This window comes from Perna viridis, chromosome 8, assembly GCF_037379345.1.
Source record: "Perna viridis isolate PV_CMFRI_1.1 ecotype Kerala chromosome 8, ASM3737934v1, whole genome shotgun sequence".
Classification (NCBI taxonomy): domain Eukaryota; kingdom Metazoa; phylum Mollusca; class Bivalvia; order Mytilida; family Mytilidae; genus Perna; species Perna viridis.
The window spans coordinates 3,669,625-3,688,743 of record NC_142452.1 but is presented as its reverse complement, the minus strand read 5'-3'; the positions used below and the strand labels follow the sequence as shown (position 1 = coordinate 3,688,743).

The 19,119-nt window shown below is 31.9% G+C and overlaps 2 protein-coding genes across 6 annotated transcripts in view; one reads left to right on the top strand and one right to left on the bottom strand.

Annotated features, from left to right (window-relative positions):
• LOC148608985 (bridge-like lipid transfer protein family member 3B) overlaps positions 1-6,779 on the top strand; it is a 55,268-nt gene extending 48,489 nt beyond the window's left edge. For 3 of the 4 annotated variants that reach the window (XM_088541774.1, XM_088541772.1, XM_088541775.1), the window contains one exon: positions 622-6,779. In XM_088541774.1, the coding sequence (XP_088397900.1) occupies positions 622-1,049 (428 nt within the window). In that variant the 3' untranslated portion in view covers positions 1,050-6,779. The remainder of the gene's footprint in view (positions 1-621) is intronic. The other variant, XR_015914659.1, reaches the window with a different exon arrangement.
• Positions 6,780-10,849: 4,070 nt separating this feature from the next.
• On the bottom strand, positions 10,850-17,075 carry LOC148608984 (uncharacterized). Of its 2 annotated transcripts, XM_088542235.1 has the most exons (5): positions 16,941-17,075; positions 14,273-14,731; positions 13,982-14,067; positions 13,540-13,630; positions 10,850-12,199 (listed from the first exon to the last, which is right to left on the bottom strand). In XM_088542235.1, exons 1-5 carry the CDS (start codon positions 16,978-16,980, stop codon positions 11,988-11,990), a joined length of 888 nt encoding a protein of 295 aa, XP_088398361.1. In that variant the 5' UTR covers positions 16,981-17,075; the 3' UTR covers positions 10,850-11,987. The 2 variants fall into 2 exon arrangements, with proteins under 2 accessions (XP_088398361.1, XP_088398360.1); XM_088542234.1 differs by lacking the exon at positions 16,941-17,075 and having other exon boundaries at positions 10,851-12,199; positions 14,273-14,796.
• Positions 17,076-19,119: the final 2,044 nt, after the last annotated feature.

The following is a 19,119-nucleotide window of genomic DNA, read 5'->3' as shown; positions in this document are numbered from 1 at the left end:
TTCAAATCCATTTTTTGATGGGCATATTTTTGATACCACTGTCTGTCCATCCTTTGTCCTACAATAACTTTTAAACACAATTTGTAATGATTTTTTGGTATAATGTTTTTTACATGAAAGAAAACTGCCTCCTGTTTTATTGTTGTCTATTTTTCCATTTCTGAGTAATTAGACTGTGGTTGGTTGTATTATGTGCCTTGGCGTAGGTGTTTGTTTAAACTTTATTTTTAATCATAAAATAAATATCTTTTATTGTATAGAAAGTGGTAATTTATCCCATGTTCCTTGAGCAATAAATTTCAATAATTTACATATGAAAATATTTTTGTATGTTCACTTACGGACTTTCTCCAACTAAACCTTAGAACATTTTCTCCGTATTTGACATCACCAATTATTTGAAATATCAAACCCCGATTTGAAAATAATAATTTTTTTGAGAAAATCTATGTGCCGTTGATAAATAGGCTTGTATAATTACATGTGCCAAGTCAACTTAACTTGTACAAGGAACAAGTTCTGAACACATGTTAAATCTTAGCGTCCTTTGTTGGTACTTGTGGTAGTATTTTTACTATCCCTTCTCTTTCAATAAATTTTAATTTACTGAAATATTCTCAGGAGGTCCTAAAGTACTGAAGTCAATGGAGGTAAACAGCTGTATTCAAGAACAAGCAGATGACAGGAGAATATTAGAAATAAACTTGGAAGAAATGAAGTTACAAAACCTGAAACTAAATGAAAAATTAAACTCTGCCTCAGTAGAAGCTGCTAGCAAGATATCAACACTACAGGAAGAGAATAATTTACTGAAAGAACAACTTACTAAAATGTCACAACTCACAAATTCTAAAATAGAAATGGGCATTAGTGAAATTGAACAGGAAAACTTAAAACTACAAGAAAGAATCCTTGGCTTGGAAGAAGACCTAAAAACAGCATCAGAGGAGAAGGAATCATTGATCTCAACACTTAAACTCATGCAAGACGAACTTTTTCAATCGGAACGGAAACATCACCAGAGGACTTCATCAAACACATCACATTAGTGGCCAAAGGACTTCATCAAACTTTTCTTCACATTAGTGGCCAGAGGACTTCATCAAACACTTCACATTAGTGGCCAGAGGACTTCATCTAACACTTCACAATATGATGGAAAGTTTAGTTGCTTTCGATGTAGATTTTATAATATCGATTGACTCAGATATTAATTTTTTTGTCACACCAATTTTTCAATATGCTAATTCAAAAATAGCATTTTTAGTTCACCTGGCCGAAGGCCACGTGAGCTATTGGCATCACTTGGTGTCCATCATCGTCCGTCGTTGTCGTTGTCGTCCGTCGTCATCATTAACAATTTTTCAAAACTCTTCTCCTCTAAAACTATTGACCAATTGGAACCAAACTTGGTATGAATGTTCCTTGGGGTATCCTGCATAGAACTGATGTGGGGATTTTTGATCTGTCAAAAAACATGGCCGCCTTTACTAAAAATAGAACATAGGGGTCAGAGAGTAGTTTTTCGCATATATATCTAAAAAGGTTAGGTTTAGCCAAATTCTGACATCAGGTAAAAGTGTTCAGCATGATGAGATCTATCTGCGGTCAAATTTTCATTTTAATCTATTAAGCCATGTCAGAGTTATTGCCCTTTTCAATGTTTTTTGCTATTTTTTATGTTATTTCTTTCAAAAATCTTCTCCTCTGACACTACTCGACCAATTGGAACCTAAGTAGGTATGAATGTTCCTTGGGATATCATGCATAGAACTGTTGTGGGGATTTTTGATCCATCAAAAAGCATGGCCGCCATTACTAAAAATAGAACATAGGGGTCAGACAATAGTTTTTTGCATATATCTCCAAAACTGTTAGGTTTAGCCAAATTCTTTCAATAGCTAAAAAGATCCTTATTTTTATAGGACTACAAAAATCTTCAGGCATAAAATTTGTCAGATGCCTTCTTATAAGAGTTATTGCCCTTGACAAGGGAAAATGACAGGTTTTTTTTTTATAGTTTTCAGCCAATGTCTTGAAAACTATGATAGATTTAGACTTTCATTTACTGAAATGATCCTTATGATAAGTCCTATCAAAGTTTTCTTGAGTCAAAATTGTTGGACAACTTCTTGTTTAATTTATTGCCCTTTAAAGGCGAAATTCAACCAGGTGATAAATTCAGGCTCCTGGGAGCCTCTTGTTGATAGCAGAGTATTAGCATTTTAAAGTGCACTGTTGGTCATTACTGATGGTTGGTAAAAAGTTATTTTGGGATTGTGATGCATCAAAACTGTGTCAGTTGGCTCACAATAATTAAAACTGTTTTCCTGTAAAAATTAAGATTTAGGAATGCAATAATTTGGAAACTTACAGTAATTTTTGTATGATAACTTGTTAAACAGAAGGAGTGTGTTGGAGGGAATTAATGGCATTTGAATGAATTTTACTTGTTTTACAGTACAAACACAATTATGGAAGCTTTAATTAATTTTAAGCCCATCGTATTGTTTAACCTCAAAGAAAAAAATCTGTGTTGATTTTCATTTACATTTTATTTGTATGTATTAGGTAATCTAGATCTCACAACTGACAATTTTTAGACTTTTCTAGTTATTAGTTCTAGTAGTAGCCTTCAGTAATACTTGTGATATGTTAGAAGCAAGATTAGTAATGGTCTGTGTTATAATGGATGCTATGTCAATGCAATGTATTTTACCTGCTATTTGTAACTTTTTTGTAGTTTTTGTTTGCTTTTTTTGGTTATTGTTGTTATCATTATTCTTGCTTGCACACTAATAATGCTTTATGTAAGACAATGAATGTCCATGATAGTTTCAGAATAGGAATTACATTATATCTGTAGATAAAATGAATGTATGGTTGATTTTTTTTTGCATGATACTTGTTCTTAGAAATCCATGAATGTTTACAATTTGTGTTTTCAGTGAAGAATTGTTTTGTTAGGAACACTCATTCTTTACATGTAAAGATTCTGTGATATGTATCAACAATGTTCTCAAATTGTTTCATGCAAAAATGATTTGATTTGAATGTTATACAGAACTTGTGTAACAATTTCATTGACTGTAAAGAGGGAGATTTTTGTGATTCACAAGTTAAACATATCATATGGTTGTAAGTTTCATAGTCACTCCACTTTATATCTTAATCAGCAGTCTTTATCAAAATCAGACAGGAGATGATTCATGTATGTCAGAATCCACCAAAATTCACTTTTAATTTAGAAACAGTTACAGACCACCAGATCTGTCTATATCACAATGACTTTCCAAGAGTAACTATTCTTGATTTTGTTTGATGTGCTTGATTTAAGTGTGAGATGAATGTAAGGTTTTATTCAAAACACTGATTTTAATACAGGAAAGATTGTCATTAAGTGAAAGTAAAGCTCATGTAGATCGAAAAAAGCATGGTTTGTTCGTGGGTTTTTCTTCACCATGAATCACTTCAGCATGAGTGATGTCTGAATTTTATATGGGCTAACACTTTAAAAAAAAGGAAGAAAATTTGTGTGTGTGGGTTTTATTAACAGATATTACACAAGTATGAATGTAGTGAATCCTAATATCTTCATGTTTACAGTACTTTTTTACTTACCTATTGTTCAATGTTTGGGAAGTATAAAAACAATTTAAGGATTATTTCAGTTATATATATTATGAATGTATCTGCACTATAACCTCAGTAAATGAAGAAATATGAGCATGGAGGTCACTATCGATACAAGGGGAGATGCATGGAGGTCACTATCGATACAAGGGGAGATGCCTGGAGGTCACTATCGATACAAGGGGAGATGATGCACAACATTTTACTTTGTTGTTTCCGACTTTTTAAATTTTTTATATTAATAATTTTTCTTTGTTAGTTTATAAATATATAATTTCATCTTGAGCTTTACTTCTAATGGATTGTTGATAGTCTTACAGTAAAAAAAAATTAACACTTGTATTTACACTATTCATTAGCAAAAAGTAAAAAGACTTAGCTTACTGCACCAGCTGTCTAAATAGGGTTATCCTCTGAAGTTATTTTGCAATAGTTAATATGCCCTTCTTTCATTCTTGAATAAACCAGTAAGAATAGTATTTTTTCTTTGGTAAGCACTTAATTGAAACATTATCTTGTAGTTCCTTCAGTAGAAAGATGTGGTAGTTTGCAGATTTGATGCAGATTTTATTACACGTGCATAATATACACCTAGCTGGTTTTTTTTTCATTGTAATGATGTCGTATCCCAAGCAACGAACTGTATAACCAACAAATCAGAAAACTTAAAGTTGCTTCTATAGAACATGTAACTAATACTAGACAATAAAATGAGTGTTACAATGCATTTTTTTTATTTTAATAGGCAAAAGAAAGTAGAATATTGTCCTATGCAATTGTTTTGTTGAAATAAAATGTGGTAGAAATTTATGACATTTTGTGTTTATAACATTTATGTACTTTTAAAATAAGTTAATATAGGAATAAAAAGCCATGTGATATTAATGTACATATTTACCTGAAATTATTTATTAATTACAGTAGTTATTTTTAGTGACGTGGGATACACATAAATGAAGTCAATAATGGTAAGAGTCAAATAGAGGATTAAATACAACATCGAATAAAGTTGCCACATTTGAAAGGCACATTTTGTAAACATCTAGTTGTAGTTACCATGTACCATACTGAATTTAATTTTCTGATGTATAAAAACCATAATATATGTTCTAAATGTGATATGTAGTGATAAGATATATCTTTTCTTTTTCCTTTTCAATGTGCGATCATCCTTATACAATTTTTTGTTGTGAAAACAAATATTATATTCACAGTCTTCAAAATCTGATTTTATATTACCTTAGACATTGCCCGGGTGGGCTGTTGTTCATATGTGTTTGTTGCAATCATCTCTATTAACAATAATCTTCTCTTCTGAAGCTACTTTGCAGAAATATTTAAGATTTACACTTTCTACACAGCTTAGCGGATATAACATATATAGATCAATTTTACCAATTTTATCAGTTAGAATGATATGATACATGAAGGAAAATTATACCCATGCTTGCAGGAACACAGTATTATTAAGATTTAGAATTAGTTCCACTTTGGAAATTTGTCACTTAGATTCAGAGTAAAAAGTTATTTTTTTCTCCTTTAAAGTTACCTGAATTTCACAAAAAAACTTGAAAGTCCCGTGCACTGCTTAAGGGATTTTACAGTCATTTTAAAGAAATGTCTCTGTGACACACATGATGACTTTTCCATGTTTTCATGTTTTAGAATTATTAATATTCTCAAATTGTTCTCTGTATCTATTTAACACAAAGAAGAAGTTATCTTGTTTCTATGACTGTTCAAACAATAACTCAAAAATATTTTCACTTACTTTTATGAAACTTTGGTGAATTGTCTATATGTATTGACATAAGCTCCCTTAAAAAAAAGGCAGAAACAGCCAAGGAAATTTATTCGTTAAAAAACGTTGAAAACGAACAATTTGTTATGATAGTGCCAAATTTTTTGTGCATTTTTTATTTACTTTTTTTTTGGGGGGGGGAGAGGGGGGGTATTTGACATGGCTCACAGTATATCTAGTTTATCATATAACTTCATTAAAAGCATAAAGACTAGTTAAAAGGGCAGTGGCATATCATGAACTTGAGTGCAGCTCTTTATTTATAGTAATGTCATTTCAATATCTTCAATAATGTTTGTTTCCCTTGCTTCTTTTTATAGCACTTTAGAAAACATTTTCTTCTTAGCATTTATTTTAGTTTGGTTAAAACAACTGGTAAGATATTTGGTATTATTATGGCTATTTATAAACTGCTTTGAGATTAAACATGAATGTACAAAGAATATGGTGATTGTGCTTTTACTATAGAAGTTCATATGTATGATATATTGGCTTGATCAGTTGTTGTTCTTTATGTCTATCTTTGAATTTCGGACTTAAATATATGTCTTTATGAGAATCAGGCAGAATATTACTAAAATATTTATAGACTGTTGTAAAATATAATACATTCAAAATACATAAAAATATATCTTCCCTTCCAAAATTTATTGTCTTTATCTGATCTCCAAATGTATGGATTGATTTCAAATTAGATATGTGATTTTATATATATTAGTGTGTCATTTTTTTTTTATTTTGGTTGCTGCCTGATATCAACTTTCTGTTTTGTGGGACTTTGCCATTTGAAAAGTAGGCCATACAATTAGGCTACGACCAGGGCAACAGTATGTGCAACTTTATGTTGAAATTGTGTTAATCATTTCTTTGGAATCATAGAGGATGAAGTCCTCATAATGGTAATAAACATGAATTTAAAATATAACAATGGAAGCACTAGGACTTGATTTCAGTCTGACAGAAACTTTCCAGGATTTATGAATTTAATGTAGACAAAATGACCAAATAATTCTAAATGAGAAAAACAAACTGAATATAGAGTAAGGTATATTCATATATTCTACTAGAACTTGGGTCGGCATCAATAAGGCCACTTAAAACTTTGTCCTCTTACAGGGGAAACCAGCCACATATTACACTTGCTTTATGAAGTGTGTAGGGATTGTTTTTGGTGTGATATATATTTAAGGGAAAAAGTTTTCAACTTGTATATGGATCATGATTCTGCCTGATTCTTGTGTCTCATGTTACCTCTGTTTATTTATAGATTTTGATTTGTTATTGGTTAACTGGTTGTTATCAGCTTATGAACAGATAAACTAATAAAATTTTCACATTTTATAGATATTGGGCTCTTACTGAGATCTTTATAATATAGTATAGTTATCTACAGATTATTTTTTCACACACATTTTGTCTACAGATCTTGAAATTTCTAGCTTTTGACAAAACATTCATAAATTCAAACTTGAAAGACTGTAGCAAAATAATTTAAGTATTACTACTTTCAATGTGAAATTCATTTTCTCTGTTTTTCTAGCCTTTAATATCTGGTTTTAGATTCATTTAAGAGAATTGATTGGACAATAAGTAATCTAAACAAAACCAATATTGAATAAAGAATTCCAATCTACCAGGAGTATATTCTCTGAATGGGTTCAAAACAAACATACCAATTATATATATTGAATATTTCTATATTTCTATATGTTGTACAAGTTGTAAACTCCCAACATTATAATCAAATATATAGGAGAATCTGAATTCAATAAAAGATGATTGTATGCAAGAAGTACTGAAAGCTAAAGCTATAGAAGACAAGTTTTTTTCTGATTTCTTGACGACAGCTTGTTTATTTCTCAGAAATAAGTCTTATAGAAAAATTTCAAAATCAGACAAGAAATTATGGTCTTATATTTTGAATTTGTTTTATTAGATTCTTCATAAAAAAAATCCCTGCATACATTTTACATTTTTCAATCAGATTTAAATCTCTTACGGATTTCGAGTTATAAGGAGCCAAAGGAGATCACGCCCCCCAAAAATAGACTTTACTTTTGGTGTGATTTTGAAGGGTTTTTTGGAGGGGATTTCCACATGAAAACCCCAGCCTGAATACAAGCGCTTCATTTACTGTTCTTGAGATGATGAGGTACACAGTGATCCATGATTGACCCGTGAAGCAGACCTTTATACTTGTATTGAATTTCAAATATTGTGCAATATTGTGTCTAAATGAGTTGTTGTGTCGATAGTGAACTGTAAGTCCGTATGTTTAAGCGTGTCAAAAAGTAATATTTTGTCCACACTTGCCTCAAGTGAAAAGAGTTCCAACGGCTTTGCTCGTACCATGCTGCGCTCGGCGTTATTTTTCATTTTTCTATTTATAAAACAACAATTATTGTTATAATCAATTTATTGGGTGAGTATTGAGCTTTCTGTGCTTTGTGAAGAATGTTACCATAAAATATAGGATATATATGTGCGATACCCGCACGTATTTATCTTTTATTCCGAATACAATCTGTACTTGTGAATGAGTTCCTTATATCGGTTGAAACAAAATTGTGAATGTTTACCACACGTTAAACTTGTTACAACACCTCTCTATGTTTACCACACGTTAAACTTGTTACAAGGTCTCTCTAAGGTATAAGGCTTTATTTTTGTTTCTACTGATTAAACTTCTCTGTGGTAGCATTTCTACCTCAATCTATCTCACAACGCTTATTTGAAAACTGACATTGCTTCGAATACAAGTGAGACTGAAGACAAAATGCATAACATCAAATTAATTATTGACATCTTATACATGTAGTTGCATTTATTTTGCCATACAAAATCAAAACTTTTCCTCAAAGTCATTCGCCATTTATGCACACTCAGGACTTGCCTCCTTGTGAGCTGACAAGCTTGGTCACCAAGCAAAATGCATGTTGCATCCCTTACTACTGTTCTTCGGTTCCTATTGCTTCCCTTTCATATGGTACGTTAGACTGTATTTTCTGGCAAAGGATTCCCCATACAAGTCACATCTGTAGTAATTCTCAATGGCAACTATATGTCTAGAGTTACAAGACTTCAGGTGACGTTTTAGTGAACCCTGAGAATTAAAACTTACAGCTGCCAATGCATACCTTGTGATGGCTCGCGCAATGAAAGTCGTATGGCACTGTTTGATTGTACCCTTTGTCATATACAGCACAAACACGCTTAAATATTTGTTCGTGTTTATTTTTCATGTGTAGTCTAAAGCCAAATACAGACTTATACGACTTTTCACAGTAATACTCTTTTGTTGTTTCCGTGTGTTCTGTGATATCTATTTAAGTTTCGGTTTTGTAGTTATAAATTCACAACTATGGTCTTTCTTTAGATCGATGAAACATTCTTCCAACATACTAACGTCAAATGAGTGGTCCATCTGAACTGGAGAAAAGATTTTGCCAGTGATATTTGGAAAATAGGATTTTTTTATAAAGATTAACGAACTAACATTCAAAGGAAAATGAAAATGCTTGTAGTTTTGAAAAACGATAAGTTGGAAACGTGTAACACAACCTAAGACGAATCTGCGTTTATGGTCTGCAGTGTGGAAAAAATAAATGCTCATTCCTTCCGATGAAACCTGTTCTTTGTTTTAATCGTTTCATTTTCAGAACAACATTATGTTAATATTGTAAATATCAAGATATATTTGAATCCAATCAAAAATGACGCCCATGCATAGGGTAAAAAAATCGAATGCTGAAAAATGTCAGTGACAGTAGTTGACATGTTTACATCAATTACTCCTTCCATGCACGTTCTTTGAAAGAAACCTTTTGTCAGCTTAGAATATATTCATATAAGAAGCTTATATATCAGTTTACAAATGTATTTGACATTAAAACCTATATTGAGATGAGAAGAAAAGAATGTTCTTATCTTGGTGTATGGTAGCTTCACAACTTGTGCGCATAAGTAGTGGCAATGGTCTTTGATGTGCAATGAAAACGCTGGCGCTGACGACTTGGGTATTGAAACAACAAAACTTAAAATAACCTCTCTTCCGAATACTTCTTTACGACATAGAAAAAGAGGCGGTACGGGGGTACATTTCATCCATATTTTGCTACTGTGATAATTATATAAAAATGTTTCACTTAATATAATACATAAAGGATTTTCATGAACAAATATTAACCAAGGGTGTTAAGAAAATAACCCCTTAGTCGGGCATGATTACGACATAAGGGCAAAAGAGTAATCAAGGGAACCAAGATTATAGCGGTAATCAAACGAATGTAATCCAGGGACAAAGACCAGATATGGAAAACAGACCTACACTACAAATAATATAAAGTAATTAAAATCATACAAACAAAGTAACAAAAGCAAATGAGCAACTCGGACTCCACTAAAAACTGGGAGCATGGACCAGGTGCACCGGTAGGGTAAGCAAAGTATTGAGTATATATTCTTAGCACGAAAACAGCAATCACACCAAGTATAGGAGCAGTCAGCTGATCGTTGGCGTCACTCATATCGTGCCTCTGATTGATTAACACTGCATTACGAAAGATTTTTTGGGATTTTTGTGGTTTATATCCACAAAGACACTCAAATTATATTCTCGAAGCTACGTTGTCTTAGCTTTTTAATGAACGAAATGAAGGGTGTAACGGATATACGGAACGTGCTATATTTTTACACTTTATTGTTATAGTGTTATTTAGTTACTTTCAAAATAGGTGTAGTAATTGGCACCGAGTGTGTGACCCCAACGTTTACATATTCATTTGTTACAGAACAATATATCGTCTTTGACTTATTTTATAATTTATTTTGCAGTTTCTGTAGGTCGTGCCATAACTAACGAAATGCACAGGAAATTGTTGCTTGAAATAAATTATTGCTTGCCAGAAGATTGTATGAGTTCTTTATCCTAAAGATACAAAATGTCAGGAAAATGACACCAACTTTATTTCTTTGAATGTAAGAAAAGTTATAACACATGTTACTTCATGTAATCTAAAACAACTATACATTCCTTTCAGAGTTGTGGGACTGAAAAACTTCAGAAACGAAATATCCTTGTTCAATGTAACTGAGATGTACCACACTGTTAGTTTCTGTTAAACTTAAAGCATAAGTGTTAGATCAACAAATCTGCATAAAGCGAAATGGTCAATCCTTAACAGAACATAATGAAGTTCAACACATCCATGCAAGTACATCCTCAGAAAAGAAGCATTGTGATGTATATGCTTATAACGCCATATTATATATAAATCTAAACCTTGGACTTATAATTTTAATTTGCTCCTTCTACACCACAAAATGGAATGTAATGGAACGTTCATAGAATATTTTATTTGCGAAAATTGGATATTTTGTATCGTGTGGAGTTACAGAATTACAGCGACATACTCTTTAAAAGAAGTATTTATTGGAGTGGCCCAGCCCCACCCTCCCCCATCAATTACTTTTAACTTCCACAACATTTTGTTTTCTAGCCAATGCAAACACATTCAAGACAAAACGTTTTTGCTCCGGGTAATATCAGTCTGTGCATCCATACTTGCCTCTCAGGCAATACCAGTCTGTGTCCACACTGGTATAACATAGCAACATAGCAGTAAATATTCCTGATATTCGGTTTATCATAAAACAAGCTTTTTCTACCTTATAAAAGATGACAATAGATTCTAGTTCCATACCTTTACTACAAAAAAACATTGGTGAATTAGGTCACGTATAACTGACTTTAGCTTTTCATGTGGCAGTGTGGATTACATGAAGCGAACAAATTGATAACGTGTGCACTGTTACAAAATGTAAAGCTACTGGAAAAAAAAAACAGTCTTGTAGACTTTTGAATTCTCAAAATTCCTCATTTGATTGTAGAGCAGGCTTTACCACAGTAACTCTGAATTCAATCTTTGACTGTTTTAAGTAAATTTGTAAGGAGCTTTGAACGGGGTTAAGTCGTGTATTTTGAAGACCTACTAATATATCTGCTTGTAAAGACCCTTCTGAACTTTCATTATCCAATAGATAGTATGGAGAATGATATCATCATCACCTAAAGAAATACCTAATGACGTTAGCATGTGATTGTTAACTACAACTTGGTATAGTATTAAACGAGTATGTTGGATTGCCTGTGAGTTGTCAAGATAGTCAACATAGTTATTTTTGGAAAACTTTGAATTTAAATATTTTTAACACTTTTCTTAATCTAAGCACTTTTATTAACTTTTTCAAATTCATGTTCCTAACTTATGCTACAAGTGTCACAAATTTAAACTTTCAAAACTTTTATTTAAGCTGGGGTTTATGGTAATGCGTATCTCCCTATCACGGACGATTATACTTCACATAGAACTGTGACTTAGAAGGTGGTTTTTATTCAATTCTAAATTTTGGAGGGCAATGACAAGATAGAAAAAGAAAAAAAGAGATATGGATACGATTAGAAATAATTTGAACAATTTTGCTCTCCAATTTTCTATAAAATTGGGAACCCTCTCCTGAACCAAGAACTATACGTACATACATATATATTTTTTCAGTCGAATTCACAAACAAATGTTTCAGAATTACTGCAGTGCCATGATCCCCATCTGAAATCGAAAAAAACACTCGCAGCAACGCAGAAATCTGTGTCGATTGCATCTGGTTGTGTGAAATGCCAGTCTGTAAAATTCATAGGTTCATTTGGTCTGGTCAACCACGCATGATAACTACCCTCATAATGACTCCCAATCCAGTAACGAATACCTGTCAAAAAGTGAAGGAACAATGAAAAGTTATCATAATGTATATAGTTGTTCCGACCGTAATTTTTCAATCTTAATTGATTAGTGGAGGCTTAACATTGAATGGCAGATACGTCATGCATTTTACGACGAGCGAACACACCTTCATTTGTCTCGCACGCTTATCCGTATCTTAATTGTGATAGCTCAAACAAGCAAGAGTCCTTTGGTTGGTTGGCATGTCACATCACTCGGGTGCATTATCCTGACTGAGGAAACCAACCGTCACTCCATTTACTGACAATTACATATATTTGAGTAATTTCACTGAAAACAATATTATTCTTTCTCAGAATTAAAATTTTGGATCCGATCTCTTTTAAGCGCTTTTAAGCGTTGATTCTTCACTGGGATGTCAGAGGTCTGCATGGATGTAGATTATAATCCGGTTAAAATGGAACATTTTTCATCGAGCATCGAATGCCAACTTTCCCCTAAGCAATTATGAAAATATTTGACATCCAAGTAAATCATTTTGAAGAACACTTTAATCTTAACATAAATGCCGTATATCCCGAATAAAACACAAATTAAATGAGCTCGACAATGTAGTTATTTTATTCCTGCTGATAAAGCTGAAAACAATATTGTTGTTATTTTACATAAGTTTTATATTGAAATTCTTCAAAATTAAATCACGAATTCACCTACATTATAACTGACTAAAATTTTAGAAAGTGAAATTGTGAACAGACAAAATATCGTTGCTACCTCTACAAGTCGAAAATAGTAGCATGAAAGTTCCTACTATGTACTTCACAAATCACCTCATAAATAAATATTTATTTCCTCTTCAAGTCATTGCTCTACAAGCAGACTTTATTTTTTATTTATTAGTGGGCTCAATACCATAAAATTTTAAGGTGTGTTTGATCGTGTAATATTGTTCCTAAAATAGCCAGATTTAAATGGGAGTGTTGCCATCACGGCAAAGTACTTTAACGACGTCGCATTTTTCGCGCCTGTCCCAAATCAGGAATTTTTTACTTCTGTATTTCTTGTTTCGTTTCCACTTTCAGTTTTACTTTAATGTCGCTGGAGTATATAGAGGCAACTATTTCGTTTTACCTGTGTATAATATTGTTTTGTTGCCAGCTGTAGTCTGTCCAGTGATGTGAGGATTTCCTCGTCGTTCATTGAAGACCCATGGGTGGCCTTGAGCTGACATTTTTCAACAGTGGCTTTGTTGTCTGACATATTCACCATATCATATCCATTCTTGTTATATGATGATTTTAAAGCGACATTTCATGCCACATTCCTGTGAAATATCCATTGATCGTACCATGATTGGTGTCTTACCTCCTTTGTTAGAAAATGCTTCTTTTATGAAGTCACTCTCTCCCTGAGTTTCTACTTCCGGTAGTTTTCCTCCAAGAGATAAGCAACTTAGCTTTGAAATAGTATCATATTTAATTGCATTTAGTACAGTATAAGATACAAAGCTGGCACTGTGGTATTAGTGAAGATAAAAAATAAAAACTAAATATAGCAAATAAGTTGCATTTGCTAATTTTACAGGAAACTTTTTTAATTCCATAAGATACTCGTACAGTTGCATTTTTTTTTTTTTTTTTTTTTTTTTTGTAGTCTTGATTCTTTTTTTTGAAACTAATTTTGCTTTCCTCTTGTTTAACTTTTTTACACTGGCGTTTGATTTTTTGTTAATTGCATTAAAATAAAATGTTGAATAAATGAGTATTTTTTTTCTTTGTATATGGTAGAACCATGACTGCTTTCTTACCCTGGCGTCTTCCATTGGTAAAGCACCTCCATTATAAAACTCATACATTGAAGTTCCGTATGTCAAACAGGCAATACAAGGGTATGCTATAATACAGAAGTTTTACTAAACCTGAATAATAATAATTGGCCAAAGCATTTTATCTACTAAAGATGGTATCAAGGTTATAATCTTTTTCAATGTAAAGAAGATATTATCACCAAATATTTTCACAGATGTATAACCAAAGTTTCAGTTCTTTTGAGTACATTCGATTATTCTTTACATTAAACTATGACTTGTAAAGCTCACGTGTTATTGATGACAAAGCAGCTTGAGTTCCTTCTGCTACAGTTATTGTTGTTGTATCTTCGTTGGTGTCTCCTATAGGCATGCTGATATCTACTGATGTTGAATCATCAGTGACTTGGGATAAAGATGTGATATCCGTTGATTTGACGGATGAACAGACCGTTGACGTATTGAACTGACATGAAGTGCTGTTTAATTGTTTCCGACAGGTCTTCACACCAACGTTGTAAAAAGTACTAAGTCCGCAATTTAAGGACGTATCGAGTCGGCAGTTATAATCGGAGAAGTAACTGGCGCCGCAACAAGCCTTATTCTTCAAGCACAACAATGCGCAGTGGATTTCAGACTCAGCTTGCATGTCAAAAGTTGATGTACTTGGGGCTATTGCAATATCTTCTTCAGCAAGCATATAGCTCTTTAGTATCTCTGAACCAAATACTGCTTTCCATATCAAGTAAGCTAAACAATTGAAAATTAAGTAGAACAGTTTATATTGTACAACTTTCATTTCAAGTCGTCTATTGTGGTTATATTCAGTATGACATTCTTGTTGATATATTATACAGTGAACCTTCACCCACTTTTTTACACAATGCGTTTAAGTATTGCTATAATTTTCATCATAATCATGCTATAAATTAAAACCTATGTTATATTTGTTTATGAAAACAAGAATAATGATTATGATGACATGAATAATTTGGTCGGTCATTTATCAATAGCACAGTAATAATTTCATGTTCACAAACAAACAATGTATATATGCTGAATAGAAAACACATATAACCTGTTGTATATAATTATTATAATTTCTTCTTAAAAAATCGGCTTTTTGCAAGTTTCTTTACTTTTTTATTTGACAATTCATCAATAAGATGAGGTAATTGCAAATAAAAACACGATCATAATTGCCTTCACGATAATGCATAAAGGTGGCTCCTCAAATATTTTGGAAAATTGTCCAATGGCAAGAAAGTTGATGATTACTTTAAATAGTGGACAATTAAATGGCGACCATTGTAATTATTCAATGAATTAAAAATTGATATTCTATGGAAGAGTAATCAAGGCAACGAAGATTCTAGCGGAAATTAAAAGAATGTAATCCAGGGACAAGGACTAGACAGAGAAAACAGACACACACAACAAATCATTTAAAATAATCAAAATAATACATATAAAGCAGCAAAGTTAATGAGCAACTCCGATAAAAAAAAAAACTGGGGGCATGGACCAGATGCACCGGCAGGGTAAGACAAGAGAAATCAAGGGAACCAAGGCCATAGCGGCAATCAAAAGAATGCAATCCAGGGACAAAGACCGGACATGGAAAACAGACATTCACAATAAAGAACATAAAGTAACTAAAATCATACATACAAAGTAACAAAGGTAAATGAGCAACTCGGACTCCACTATGTGTTTTTTAAAATCTCAAGTACTATGTAGACGAAATGGGAAACGAGAACTATAACACGTTGAAGGATTTGCTTTATATTTATATTTTTAAATAAATTTAATTATTAAATATATATTTTATATTTGACTATTGCTTTAATTTCTTGTCTTCTAAAAATGAAAACCAAGGAAAAAGCGAATTACTACATCACTAAAGTACTGAACCATTCAGCATTCATAGAAGTTTAAATATTTTTAAAAATCAATAAAAATTATTATTTTTATCACCAAAGATTTCTTGTTAAGAGTTTCTATTGCCACAAAAGTAAAAAGTGATTTTTTTCATACATTTGTCATGCGTTATATAGTGGAGGAATTATTCCAAAAAATCGCTTACCCTAATATTTTAATGGACCGAAATACCATAAAACAATTTAATACATACTGCTTACCCTTGTCGAAATTGTTATTTTGGTTTAAGATGTTGTAAGACAGTTAACTTTTGACATATACTCGTGGCTTTGTTATTTGTGGGATATCATTTAAACTTTCCATACTATATCTTGATATACAATTGTTTATATATTAAATGCAAAACCCCCAAATAAAACTGAAATGTCAATATTTTTCATTTGTTTTTTAAAATCTCTTAGTTATTCTGGTCTTCCATGAGAATGCATATTTTACATTGAAAAAGACAAAATATAATGTTCGACTATGTGTGTACTTTGTTGTGTTTGTCTGTTTTCCTTGTTTGGTCTTTGTCCCTTGATTGCATTTTTTTATTTCCGCTAGAATAATCGTATACTTCGCAAGAATGCTTTGGTAAATTAAAGTTCAAATTACGTCAAATTAAATCAAACAATTTAAAAGAAAATTACAAAAAATGCACAAATTTCGTAAGTTCAGTGAGCCTTTAATGTTGATCTCTGACCTCGAATTTTAAGAAATCGCACCACAGAAAATTTCTACGACAGAAGTTAACCACAGCGCCTTTTAAATATCTTTAAAATGATACCAAATACATGCGGAGTGGTATTCCGGTCTATTAAATTTTCAAAATTAACCCATTTGTTCCGGCATTAATAATCTTGATATCTTTTTTAGGGGAATGAACATTTTGGAAAGAGAAAAAAATATGTTGTATTTATAGCACGGTCTTACGAGTTATTTAAATAGACTTTCATTGAGCCCGGATAACGAGCTCGGAAGGCGGTGCTATAAATAATTTTCAAGATGAATTGACATCACCCATTAATCAATAACTCACCAATGACAGATATACAGGCACAGGTAGCTCGTGTTCTCATTCCGCATAGTCATTTTCGTCAGAGGCGGAGTCCCTTTGCAAAATTTGAGCTGATGCAGATGGATATTGCATGGCTGTTTTCCAATTGAGTTCTATGGGAACACGTGACCTATAATGCGATGTCATACAAGATTTCTTATTAGTGCACACTTAATCTTCCTTTCATATTTATTTGGGTCATGTTACAATCAAAACTTCAATCATAAAATTAAATTTCTGGTATAATAATTGCATTACAGCTAGTTGAAATAGACCAATTCCAATTTCAATACAAATTTTTGTAGGCAATTTAAATAGCTCTCTAGATAGAAATATGCCCTACATTGTACATATGTTTCCTACTTAACTGCAAAAGAACACCTGTGTGATCTTTTGGACACTATCTTCTTACTTTGAATAGCTGTCAATTATGATGACCTTAACATCTAAAGGTCAAGTAAATACAACTCACTGATGCCATTTAAATCATTGTTAAATATTCTAAATTGGTATATTTTCAAGTTTCTATTTTGGGACATCCTATATGTACAGTCACTGTAAACCAAAGAAAATAATAGAAATGATACTAGTATTAAAACATTTCTTAGATTTGTTTTAAATGTTTTAAAAGGGTCCTTAAGAAGACTGGTGCATGCATTTATATTGCAAGTTGAAAACATGGCCATTTTGCAAAAGTATAATGGATGTTATCATTGCTTTGAGCTCTTATAACTACTTCAGCTAGAAAGAATCTCAGTTTTACAATGTATGACCATCAAATTATTTTAAAAGAGTTTTCAACATAAAATGACAAGAATTATCCAATCAGAAACAAGTGAATCATTTGTATATACCCTAGCCAAACACACCGGTGGTTGGCAAATAAAGTGGTTTAGGTCCTCATAATTTACAGCTATTCAAACTTAAAAGGCAGTGTCCAAAAGATCACACAGGTGTTCTGAAATAGGTAAGTTGGACACATTGGTATAATGTAGGGCAGATTTCTAACTAGAGAGCTATTTAAATTACTCACTGGTAATTTGGAACTGGTCTTTTTCAATTACATGTAACCTTTATTTATTCTGTATAGTACTATCTTATTTATTTTGCAGATATTTTGACCAGAAATCTTGCATTTTCATTTTATCTTTCTTATTCAATAAAAAAATGTTAAGATAAATTTCTTTGAGCTGATCAAATTAGTTAATTAACTTTTTCCAGTTCCTAACGCATTAATCATTTCTGTTGTATTTAGTTTGAAGTGCTTTGTATGATTGATTTTACTACTAACTAGATATATCTATTCATTTAACCTATCTCAATAAAGATTCTATTTTGGAAATATTCAAAAGAAAATGAATAGTTTGTCGCATGTTTAATCGGGTTACTTCAATGACATACCGATAGATATGCATTTGTCTTCATAATGATCATTCATTATCTTTATATGTAGATCGTACATTTTTATGTAGAATTTATCTATGCTCGCCGGCTTACACTTGTCAAAGATCGACTTAATTTTAACTTTATTCCATAAGGTAGTACTTCTAATAGGATAAAGGAACTTATATGACACATGACATCATTTTATACTATATCAAATATAGTTAAAGTTTTTAAAAAATCTTGTAAGATTATATGCGTTATTGTTACTGATTGTAGAAATCTCATATGCTAAACCCAATGATATTTAAATTTTGTAATCAATTCAAAGGTTTAATGGCAAGTTGAATAACATTCAGTCATCAGTGAGAAAGTTAAATTTTCTAACTTCTTGTGTAAACGTCACGTTCAATATTTATACATTTATATGCATGAAGGTACTATTTGTATCTTTGTATAGTTGTTTTTCCGTGAGAAAAAAGGGGTTTATATGCCTGGTCATTTACTGTTGAAACGAATGTTTTAAAGCTGCATTAGCTGCCAAATTTGTTCAGATTTGATTCTATTCAATTTTGCTGATTTAAGGAAATAAGTTTGTAGTAATGCAGTTGAAGCAATAAATGTCGATAATACCCGCAGAATATTGTGAAGTTTTTTTTAATCAGAGAAGATCGATAGCTTTGACCTATTATTTTTTCGCTATTACTTCCGAAGATTGCTGACAGACCAATCACCTGGGTTAAAAATACTTTAACCTTGGTTAAAAAATAACAATAAC